Source organism: Lepus europaeus, chromosome 6 (genome assembly GCF_033115175.1).
Source record: "Lepus europaeus isolate LE1 chromosome 6, mLepTim1.pri, whole genome shotgun sequence".
Classification (NCBI taxonomy): Eukaryota; Metazoa; Chordata; class Mammalia; order Lagomorpha; family Leporidae; genus Lepus; species Lepus europaeus.
This window is the reverse complement of record NC_084832.1, coordinates 41,518,185-41,531,168: the sequence shown is the minus strand read 5'-3', so window position 1 is coordinate 41,531,168 and position 12,984 is coordinate 41,518,185. Positions and strand designations below refer to the sequence as shown.

The following is a 12,984-nucleotide window of genomic DNA, read 5'->3' as shown; positions in this document are numbered from 1 at the left end:
ACTTCAGGAGTGATTGAAGGGGCTGGTATACATTATATGAAAAAAAAAAAAAACTATATGCATATTATTTCACATGGTATGTAAATAGTAACAGGAATTTTTGTATAATACACTCTAAATTTAACTGTATTGTATTCAGAAAAAACTTAGGTAATTATTATACCATATAAGAATCATGCAGCACAAAGTATTTTCTATTTAGTTTAAAAATTTACAATCTGGGATGGATGTCTAACTCAGCAGTTGAACCGCCGCTCGGGCACCTGTACCAGCATCAGAGTCCCGGGGTGTGTGTCCTGGCTGCACTTCCGATTGCGACTTCCTGCTAATGCACAGAGTGGAAAGCAGCGGGTGATGGCTCAAGTCCTTGGGTCCCTGTTACTCAAGAGGGGGCCCTAGACTGAATTAGCCCTTCTTGACTTTGGCCTGTCTGACACCTGACTACTGCAGGCACTGTGGAGTCAACCAGGGGATGGGAGATCTCTCTGCCTTTTTAAGTAAGTAATTAAAATTTAGTAAAAATTTGATAATTTAATTTTTTAGCTTCTTATTCCTTAGCCAATCTGACAATGGCAATTCAATAGTTTGATTTAAATACACATTATAAAAACAATATAAGTGAAAAAGATACATACACACAGACATATATTCAAAGGCACAAAAAGAAACTTCAAAAAACTCATGGATAATGGAATTAAAATGTTAGCTTATTTTGGTGCAAAAAATATGAAATCCATGCTTAGTTTTTTTTTTATACTACACATTTTCCATGAGCTTTCTGAGAACATGTCATACACATATACATGGAAATGGGAAGAACCGTGAAATATTCACATGTAAAGTTTACATTACACTAACTGGCCTTCCATTTACAGTGCTTTTGTCATTTATAAATCTTTTCATTTTATTATTTCTTTTAGTTTTAAAGTCACATTTTATTATCTATATTTTAGATGTTGAAAGGAATAATACAGATTAAGACTAAGATAAAGAATAAGAGAATAAAATAGTATGACACAGCTAGCAAGTGGTAGAATTTAAACCTTTCAACTTTCCAATTTTCTATGCCCATAGGCTCTTAACAACACACACATACACAACCAAACATGTAAGAACACACACAATATGAACTAAATCATTTATTGTCTTATGGTGTCTGTATCTTAGTAGTCACAATAGAGAACGTAAAATAATCCTGTCCTGGCTAACTATTGTATCTTTGGGGCTACTCCGTACAAACAATTTTTTCACATAACCTACTCACTAACTTTTAGCATTTTAGAGTTGAAATTGCCCATAGTATAACAAAAATGTATTTACAAGATGGTAGTTTAGAATAAGCATGCAAAAAACAAGTTGTGTAAGAAAATTACCTTAATAACAGAAGTCTCAACTCTGGATGGGGGACTCTGAACTTGTGCTGCTGCCGCCATATTTGCAATAGTGCTGAGGTGGTTCATCTGGCTCATTGCCATGGTGACAGATGCTGGAGGTAGGCTGACAGGAATTAGAGGGTGGGGCATCATCATAAAAGGAAGTTCCAGTCCTATAAAAAAATACACAGACATCATCAGAGCTCTGCTATAAATAAAATTATAAAGTATTGCTTACTTATTAAAATCATTAAGGACATAAATTCTTGAACATGGAAACATTTCAAAATGTCCAAATAATGGCAATCAGAACAAAAATATTTGTCCTCTTTGTATGCAGTCATACTCAATCATCACTCAGGGAAATTAGACTGATAGCTAAGCTGTTTAGTGTCATCATTTGTCATATTTCCCTTCATGTGCTTTACAAATGGTCAAGTATTGCTGTATTTTTCTACTGAGCAGCCTAAAATTGTATTTAAAATACAAAGGGCTTCTTTAACTTACCACAACCAGTTATCTAAATAAAGGCTATCTTCTTATTGTCTCTTATTTTACTACCTGATAATTATAGAAATTGTGTTGAAAACTGCCATTTTTAGCAATTAAAAACTGCCCTCACGCCCTTTGGTAGAAGGTGACTCTGCAGAAGATGGTGAGAGGATGACTAATTGGAAGGCTTTGCACTCCAGCTACGTGGGGTTGGGGAACAGAAGTCTGAGATCCCTGGGATGGGGAAGAGCATAGTGCTTCCTTATCCCCAAAACCATCACTGCTGCCTGTGGGGAATGAATATGAATTATTTGGATACAATATTATTGCAGATCTTCCAACAATTAACTTGAAATGAGATTTTTAAGAAGTGAGTCACACTTAATAGTTGGCAAACTTATTTCTTAAGGAAATACAGAAAAAGTAAGTAAATTTCTCCTGAACTATTTTTCTTTTGATTTTTCTATTTCTTAGATAGGTTCCAAATTTTTGAAAAATATTTCTGTAAACTATTGTAGCATCTACGCTAATACTGTACTTCTACCTACTTAATATGAAGTGGGATCTATTACAAAACTAGATAATTAGTTACTCCTTGGGACCGAACTACACTGATGGTTACAGAATGCAAAGTTGTCCTTGTAGTAAATAGTATTCTAGTCACCATTTAGAGTACGTAATTTCATAGCAAATGGCAAAAATGCAATCATTAAGTGTCCAGCTTGGCTAGAATACATACAGAGAATACAAAAATCACTTTATAAATATAATGTCAAAGCAAAAGATTAGATGTTTATGAATCTCATTTTTATTCAAATAAACATAAATTTCCAATTGTGGCAATATAGCACCAACAACAAGATCATACATTTGGAGGTCTGGATTTCAATATTTGTGGCAATGTCTTGATTTAAATATATCTTAAAATACTTTAACAGTTATTCTTTGGAAAGTGTTTATAAATCATTTCAATTTATAAATGTCCTCAAATTCAATTAATTAAAGAACAATCTTCTGCATACACAAACTACCCACTTTGTTTACAGCCCTTGTCTTGAATGTTGAGGAACATTGTTTTTTTTCTTCATACTATTTATTGAACTCTTTACTTAGTATAGGGTTAATCTTATGAGTATAAAGTTAACTGAAAATAAATCAAAAATTAGATGCAAAAATTAAGAGTAGGAATAGATGTGCAAGGAGGAAGAAGAGTGGGAGCATGGGTGGGATGTATCACTATGTCCCTGAATCTATATATAGGGAATACATAAAATTTGTATACCTTAAATAAAATTTTGAAAAAAAAGAAAGTTCTACAATATCCTTGTCAGATTATGAGTTCTTTATTGCTAAAAAATCCTATATTTTCACATTATATACATGGAAACAGTAAAGTTGATAAAACTCCAATTTAATGTTTTAGCTCCACTAAAAGCTTCATTGTAAAATCTCTATGACACAGTTTTAATGAAGAATGCTTAGTGACTGCCATGATTTTTTTCCATTTGCTTCATGAAGACAGTTAAGATTCAATATAAATTCAAACTCATTAGCTCAATACTGTCTGGATCTCAGAGTAAATTGTTCAGAAGTGGGTAATGAAAACTCAATTCAAATTCTTCAGCAATCAAACAAAGTAATTTTATTAAACAATGAAAAGAATCCATTAAAATGGATCTCTTTATTATCTTTATTATTTTACAAGAAACCATGACAGCTTTTGGTTTAAAAAAAAGTTTATAGCTTCATACAGAAATGACTCACATAAAAGAAATTTCTCCAGCTTGCTCATATACTGCGATACAAAACTTTAGATTCATATTCACAAATTTATATGCCTCATTTTTGTCTGTATGTGATTTTTTTGGATGCCTATACTAAGATACTAGATAAACATGCAAAATTATAAATAAAATCATTTTTAAATGTATGATGTGCAGAGAATACTATCAAAAATATTTTAAATATCTTCACTTTACATTGCTTTTGTCAATGGGTAATTTTTTTCATTACATAATTATTTAAAGAATTTTTAAAATTTTTTCATTTTATTTGAAAGGTAAAAAGAGGAAGAACTTTCATTCACTGACCCACTTCCTAAATATCTGCAACAGGCAGAACTGGGCCAGGCTGAAGTTAGGAGCCCAGAACTCACCACTCAAATGGTTGGTAGGGGCCCAAATACTTGAACTATCACCTGCTGCACACTAGCAGGAAACTGGAATCAGAAGCAGAGGGGCCAAGACTGGAACCAGACATTCTAATATGGGATGCAGGTGACACAAATAGCATATTAAGTTGCTGCATCAAACATCTGCCCATTACATATTTAAAGTACAAAATCAAGGAAATTTTAATTATTCGAATTCTATGACATAGCATTGGTTTCCTTTTTATGTTTTCATTTAAAACAGAATAGAGGAATAATCACTGGTCATTGGAATACAGAAATAAAAGTTTGGAATAAATATTTTAGTATGAGAACTGCATTTGAGGTTTAAATAAAAAAGGTACTTTTCTCATATGTCATATTTCATATAAAATATTCAACAAAGACAGCCATTGCTTACAACACTAGCATTCTATATAAAAGGACTGGCTCAAGTCCCAGATACTCTGCTTCTAATCCAGCTTCCTGGCAAGATGACACAAGTACTTGCACCCTGGCCATTCAGACAGTGTTTCTGGCTCCAGGCCCAACACTGGCTGGTACAGACATTTGGGATTTAGCAACTAGGGAGTGAACCACCATTAGACAAGCTTGATCGATCGATCTCTCTTTCTCACTGTCTCAAATACATAAATAAAACCTTTTAAAAGTGAAAGATTAGAAATACATTTCCATAGATTTCATATTTAATTTATCAATCTATAGAATAGAGAAAAATCCTTCATTATCTTGTATTCAGTTTGGGTTCCATTTATATTCATGATCTATTTTGGTTTTTCCTCTTTACTTGAACTAATTACCACTTTTATTGGAATCCTTATTGGGAGTCAATAAATGGAAAATAACTCCATATATATTTAAATTTAACTCTCATATAAGTAGGGATATCTGTAATTTTATTTTTCACATTGATGTGTAAGATATTAAGCTTCAATTCTGACTAAATCACTGCACACAGATTATAGACAAAACACAACCTATATTCTTATCTTTCTTGTATCACAAGATATATGTTTGTTGCATATTGGTAAATATCAATCCACAATTCACATGTGAATTTTCTGTGGCAAGACTAAATCTAGGGGCTGGTGTTGCGGCGCAAGGGGTAAAGCCACTGCCACTTCAAGTCTTGGATGCTTCATTTCTGATCCAGCTCCCTGCTAATGTCCTGGGAAAGCAGTGGAAGATAACACCATTATTTGGATCCCTGCCACCCTCATGGAATACCCAGATGGAGTTCCTGGCTCTTGGCTTCAGTCTGATCCATCATGGCCATTGGGCCCATCTAGGGAGTAAACCATTGGAACAAAGATTCTCTCTCTCTCTCTCTCTCTCTCTCTCTCTCTCTCGATGTAACTCTGTTTTTCAAATAATTAGTTAACTTTTTAAAAGAAAGGCAAATGACTTATTTTTAAAAAAGACAAAACCTAGATAGGATTTTCTCACTACATAGAATGCTTTTTCCCATCTCCACCAATCATCATTTGTTATATACGCATGATGTTAGTTCATTTGGGTAAAAAATACAGTAAACAACTAAGAAACTAAGTCTGATGAAAAATACATATAGTATAAACAAGTAAGCTGTAAGTGATTTTTGCATTATTTATAACATCCTCCTCCTTTATTAGCATCAACAAAAATGAAACAAAAATAGGCCACAACACAATAAGACATGCCCATAATTATTAAATTTATAATTTCAAAGGTTTACCTTGAAGCTAATATATATCACAATATAAGCTAGTGTATGTGTACTTTGCCTACAAACAAGTATACTCGAAACATATATACTTTTAATGTTTACTAGAAAGACAATGAGATTGCAGCAGATTCAACATATAAGAAAATTTCTAATATATGGTAAGAGGAGATAGAAATGAAAGACCTGATTTATTTCAATCCATTCTTGTGAAACCATGCTATTTCTCTGTCTTCATTGTGGAATAAACAGATGAATTATGTATAGCCCAAGTTTCCTCTAAGAAAGTATTCTATATTATGACATTGAGCATGCATCAGCAAGATTCATAAAGTATGTCAGAAGTATAAAATGATGAAGAGCCAAAGAAAATAGCATAAGATCATGAAAGACAAACTGCATCAAGCTGTTTGATTAATTAATTTATAACCATATTTTGATGCTGAATGGATGGTAGTAAGGAGAGAAAGAATCTTTCACATTCAGCCTACATGCAACATTGCAGAAGCCCTGGAACAGGTCTCAGGCAATACAGTACACAAGTGTAAGCAGATCTGAATGTGAACAACATCGGAACACATAGGCCGAAGTCTGATGAAACCAAATGGTAGTCACATGCCACATGCACCATAAAATCCAGCTACTAATGCTATGGTGTGATTTTGGTGAAACATGCATGAACAAACACAGTCTTGCAACAGGCCACTGTAAGCAAGTACATGAGTATAAGAAGGAAAATGAAAATTAATATTTTATTAACAAACTGTTAACTTATGTGTTTACAAGAGATCTTGAAATAGTTTGTGGAAAATGCATATTATGGAAAAAAAACTGTGAAGGGATTTAAAACATTTTTCCTATCAAATTAAACTTATTTTTAATTCCATTTTCCATGAATTTTTGAAGGGCCTTTGCATACTTATATTATCTCAAACAATTAAGTACTCTGGATAATTATATTGATATTAAAAATATTTCAATAATTACACAAATAGATGGAATTTACATAAAAGATGATTGTATATGAATAAAGGATGTGCATTCCACAGGGACAAGCAAGGTTATCTTAAAATTTAGTAGAACTGAAAGTCAAACAGAGCAGATTAGGTAAGGGTAATTTCCACATTAGTGCCTCTCCATGCCCACATTAAAACATAGGTCTAGATTCTGGAAAAGCAAACAGTGTAATACACTATCTCAACCTCTTCATAGGCTCAGAGTATTTTTTGCTCATCCTCATTTATAATTTTTTTATATTTTACAATTCATATTTTATGATGAATCAAGCTTTAAACACAAAAAATATACCCTCAACATTTTAAAGCCACCCTTCTGTAGGGTAACCAGGCTGTTGAACAGTCAGATGTGGTGGGCTACAAATATAAAATCATTTTATTTTTTTCCTAATTGTTGCCTTCAAACATTTTTCCAGGTTCCCTTTCCTGTCCCTTAATAGCTGTGAACAGTTATTGAATGCAAAAAATTCATTCTTGATAACACACATCTCTGGCTTTCCCATTCTCATCAGTATTGGCCATTCAAGAGCTCATTAACTAGAAGATAAAGGGCCTTGCTCAACTTCTCATTCATTTTATCTTTCTCTTCTCATTCCCCTGAGTAGAACAATAAATGTTTCTTGTTCAACTCATTTCTGCTTAAAAATATGACACTTCCATCGTTGCTATTCAATATTGTTTTAGAAGGTTTAGCCACAGCCATTAGGCCAAAAAAAGAAATCAAAGAGATACAAATTGGAAATGAGGAAGTAAATTATCCCTGTTTGCAGATGACCTGATCTTATATATGAGAAAACCAAAACACTCCACTAAGAGACTATTGGAATTCATAAGAGAGTTTGGTAAAGTTGTAAGACATAAAATCAACATACAAAAATGGGAGCCAATGCTGTGGCATAGCAGGTAAGGCCTCCTCCTGCAGTGCTGGCATCCCATATGGGTGCCGGTTTGAGTCCTGGCTGCTCCACTTTCAATCCAGCTCTCTGCTATGGCCTGGGAAAGCATTGGAGGATGGCCCTAGTCCTTGAGCCTCTGCACCCACATGGAAGACCCGGATGAGGCTCCTGGCTTCTGCCTTCGTATTTGTGCAGCTCTGATTCTTCTAGCCAGTTGGGGAGTTAACCTTCAGATGGAAGACCTCTCTCTCTCTGCCTCTCTATCTCTGTGTAACTCTGACTTTCAAATGGATAAATAAATCTTTTTAAAAAAAATACAAAAATGAATAGCATTTTTATATACAATGAAAGAACTTGTAAGATCAATACCATTCAAAATAGCTATAAAAATTTAAATACCTGGGAATAAATTTAACTAAGTATGTGAAAGATCTCTACAATAAAAATTATAAAACTTTAAAGAAAAAATAGAAGACACAAAAAGTTGAAATATCTTCTATGTTCAGGGATTGGAAGAATTAATATCATCAAAATGCCCATACCTCTCAAAGCAAATTACAGATTCAATAGATCCCAATCAACACACTAATGCCATTCTCATTTCTAGAAAAAACAATGCTAAAGTTTATATAGATATTCAAGAGACTCTGAATAGCTAAAGCAGTCTTACACAACAAAATCCAAGCCAGCAGCATCACAATACCAGACTTCATTACATACTACAAGGCAGCTATAATCAAAACAGCCTGGTACTGGAACAAAAATAGACATGTGGAAAAATAGAACAGAATAAAAATCCCATAAGTTAATCCACACATCTACAATCACCTAATCTTTGTTAAAGGAACTAAAATCAATCTCTGGACTAAGGACAGTCTCTTTGGCAAGGTGCTGAGAAAACTATATTTTCTTGTGGAGAAGTATGAAGCAAGATCACTATCTTATACCTTACACAAAAATAAACTCAAAATGAATCAAGGATATAAATCTACAATCCGATACCATCAAATTACTAAGGAAAACATTGGTAGAAACTACAAGATGTTGGCATAGGCAAAGACTCCTGTAAAAGACCCCAGAAGCACAGGCAATAAAAGCAAAATTAGACAAATGGGATTACATCAAACTTAGAAACTTCTGCACTCAAAGAAAACACTCAACAATACTAAGAGGTAATCGTTAGAATGGCAGAAAATAGTTGTAAACTATGCAACTGATAAAGGATTAATATCCAGAATTTATAAAGAGCTCAAGAAACATAACAAGAAAACAATCCAGTCAAAAAACGGGCAAAAGACATAAACAGGCAATTTTCAATGTTTGCTGCAGCTCAATTCACAATAGCTAAGATATGGAATCAATCCAGCATACATCAACTGATTACTGAATAAGAGAATGTCGTATATATACACTATGGAATACTGTTCAGCTGTAAAGAGGAGAGTGAAATCCTGTCTTTCTTGTACAAATTTCAGAAAACAAACATGATATTTGTCTTTTTGGCACTGGCTTATTACACTAAACATAATGGTTTCCAGTTGCAAATGCCAGAATTTCATTCTCTTTTTTATAGCTAAATAGTATTCCATAGTGTATATATATATATATATATATATATATATATATATATATCACATTTTCTTTATTCAGTCATCAATTGATGTAATGTACATAAGTGAAATTGACACTTTGAGATTTGATTACTGCTTATAGTCCTTGTGTATACTCTTGAGGAACAGTAGTTTTTCTACTTAATACTTGTTGAATTCTTTACTTTGAAGAGGGTTAAGCTTGTGATAATAAAATAAGCAGAGCATATCAGTGTAGAGATTAAAAGAAAAAAAGAGAGAAGGGAGGAGGAGGGGTGCAAATGTTAGCAGGAGGGATGATGCTGTGGTATCATTATGCTCATAGATCTATGTATATGAAATATAGGAAATATTTTCACATTAGATAAATTAAAATTTTTAAAACAAAAAACAATAAATAAAATGTTAGGCTGAAAAATCCTAATAAAAGAAAAAATAAAAGAAAATATTCCCTAAACTGCAACATCTGTGACCATGCCTAATAATAAGCCATTGATATCTTCCACCTGGCAGATGCCTAAGTGCTAAGCATGTCCTCAAAAATATGTGATCAAAGTGGGGCCTTCCAAGGGAGCCTATTCCCTCACTAATGCCTGAGAGTGGAAACCTACTCCAGACTCATGGCCTTCAAAGCTCCCATTGCCTTTTTATATGAAGCTCTTTTTTCTTCTGTAGGTCTTCTTTGTCTAACAACTTAACTGTCTCCACTCAGCTGTCTCTCCACAATTCTTTACTCTCCCCCTAAAATACGCACAGAAAGAAGATTAGTAGTTCACACCAAGGCAGAATCCTGCTATGAAATGAGGAGGAGGCATCAGCAAACCTTGAGTAATTTTCTTGGAAATCCACTCCCTGTGCACTGGCAGTGAAGCAGCAAGCTCAAAAAAGGCATGCGGCTGCCCTACCCTTTAGTCACCATTTCTTCACTAGGATGATTTCTTCAAATCCCCTCTCTTAGTGGAGGTATGTTATAAATGTTATAAATGAAGGAGTCTGGAGTCTGAGATGATTGTTATCAAAGAAGAGATTGCCATGAATTAAAAAAGCATATAAATGTGAAGATAATCACTATTAATAGAAAGTTGGTCACTTCAATTTTATAAACACAATTTTAAGATAGGAAAGGAAATAAAAATGTGTTGGGGAAGGATATTGCATATTTTTCTTTATTTAAATGCAAAAAACTATAGCTGTATGTTTGAATGGCAGTAGCTATATTAATATCACAAGTAATTCTATTTATTATTTAAATAATTCCTTTAATTTATAAATGAATTCAATGAGGAATAGATTTAGAAAGAGAGAGCTATATTACTTTTTTTGGAATTTTGGATAGAACATATATAAAATAAACACAAAGTTAAAAGAGATCTGTCAAAAAAAGTCTTCTAAATTACCACCTATTAAAATAGTTAAAATATATTTAAGCATTTTATTCTTTATACCTAGGTGACATGCAACTTGTTCTGATTTTCCCACAGGCTGACCCTGATAAAAGAGCCAAATCTCAAAGGGAGTAACAGTCACACCACTGCTTAGTGAGTGACACTGATAGATTGTGACAGGAACCTGACATTGTCAAGATTCGTTTACAATGAAAATGACTGCAAGAGCAGGCACTTACTCCATACCATTGGAGACCACTTAGAAGGATGTCAACTCCATCTTAACAATGGAAACAAGACTACTAAGTAAAAGCAAAATACTAGTCACAGGTGCTACATGTATTCAACTGTCACTTTACAGCAAGGTGAGAATAAATAACTTACTATCTTTCAGTAGATTATCTTTGCACTAATAAAATATGAGATGTGAAAAGCCATTAATAATGCTAGTATTATGTATATACAGACATTTCATTAGTCCTTTAATATAGTCTTTGAATAGAATAGTTTTGGATAACTGAGTTACTGTTGAACCACTTTAAGGATATGTAAATACTGAAATCTGGTATTTTGGTTTCATATCATCAAATTGTTTTGTCTAAACTTAAAAAGAATATATCTTTTTAATTTTTCATTAAAATTTATTTTATTTTTACAAATAATTTGATAGATTATATATAAAATATGCTTTTGGGTCCAAATTAGAGGCATAATTCTGGGACATTTAAATTCTGTCCCTAATAAATACAGTGGGTTAAACAAGTGATTAGAAATTGATGTTTAAAGATAATATCCACAAAGTAGGCTATTTTCAAAGTCTAGGAATTATATTTGTACACATGCTATGTTTGATTTGGAATTTCCTGGAAAAACATAACTGCTTGGCTGTCATGTAACCAATCCTGCTTCTTTGAATTTCCAATATCAATTTGTGTTTTTCTTAGTGAGAAAGAATAGTATTGTTATGAATTCTAACTACCTCATTATCAATAAATATCATTCAGCAAAATATATTAGTTTCCTAGAAATAATTATATATCTTTTCTTTTGCTATTCATCATGAACTAAATGTTACCTTGTGTTACACAAGTGTTAACTATTTGTTAACTAGAGATTTGAAACTCATGTCATACAAGAAGACTTCTTTTCCACTGTGGGTTTTTTTTAATTTAATGCAGAGTTATTTAAATATATATTATTTTATATTAAATGGTGATAATATAGTATAGGTGCTATTAGTATTCTTGGATTCATCAAAACTGTTCTTATCTTAAATTTCTTCACAGGATTTTCCTATTGCCCCACAAACTTCACAATATTGTTGAAAACAGTAATAAATTAATAGGCTATACAAAGTGACACACAAAGTATTGAGACTAGAACTGCTTATTTCTTAATTTTGCATAAATATTCTTCACCAGGACACATGAATGCTGAATTATGAAGAACAGGAAACAAATTATAAAACCATAGTTGATATTAAAATTATTGGAGATGGAATACACAAGAAGATACTTAACAAAGTAAAACAGTTTTGTATCCTGATAATCTGTGGAATTATGAAAAACAGGAACAGCAAAATGAAAATTAAAGTAGTCAATGGTTTCAATTTTATACAATCTTGATTTTTTTCAATCTTGATTCTTTGACTCATGGAAAATTTATGAATATATTACTACAAACAGAATGCAATTCTTTATATATTTTCCATTTACTTTATGCCAAATTCCATGAAGTTTTGATGCTACTTAAAAGAAGTCAAGGCATTTCTATAAAAATAAAAGGTCAAATACAATATGTGCAGAAGAAAGAAATAATTATATCAAGAAACTCTTTGCTTTTGATGCTGTGTTCTCTTGGTACTCATTAGCACTATGCTCTAAGTGTTAACCAGATAAAGTAGATGCCCAAAATAAAACAAAACAAACAAATTCAGATTTGAATTGACTAAATCAGTGCAAAGCATTTGGTATAGGAGAAGAAATAGTAGCCAGGTTAATTTATATTCACTAAATATTTGGATGTCTTGCTATATGGACCATAAACAATTATAAGCTGGAGGCAAAAAATGTTTCATTCAGTGGAAATAAGAGAGAAAATTTGTTAATTCCACAGCTTTACTATAATCCTATTACAGACAATAGTGTAGAAATTACAATGCCAGGTGCTTTCCAATCTAAATATATGCATAGAATTATTCACTCGGCATTAGGATCATTGGTTACTATCCTCACCCTGTCTTTTATGACCTTGTCTAAATATGATCAGAGTTGGCGAACTCAAAAGGCTTCCATAGCCTTGGCAACTCATGACGAGAGCCTAGGGTGGTTACTGGCACCATAAACTAGAGTGTCAATTTGT

At 32.7% G+C, this 12,984-nt stretch overlaps 1 protein-coding gene across 1 annotated transcript in view; it reads right to left on the bottom strand.

Moving 5' to 3' along the window:
- Positions 1-12,984, bottom strand: part of DACH1 (dachshund family transcription factor 1) — a 435,821-nt gene that overhangs the window by 132,724 nt on the left and 290,113 nt on the right. The window contains exon 4 of the mRNA XM_062195305.1: positions 1,374-1,546. Coding sequence (XP_062051289.1) covers positions 1,374-1,546 — 173 coding nt within the window. The remainder of the gene's footprint in view (positions 1-1,373; positions 1,547-12,984) is intronic.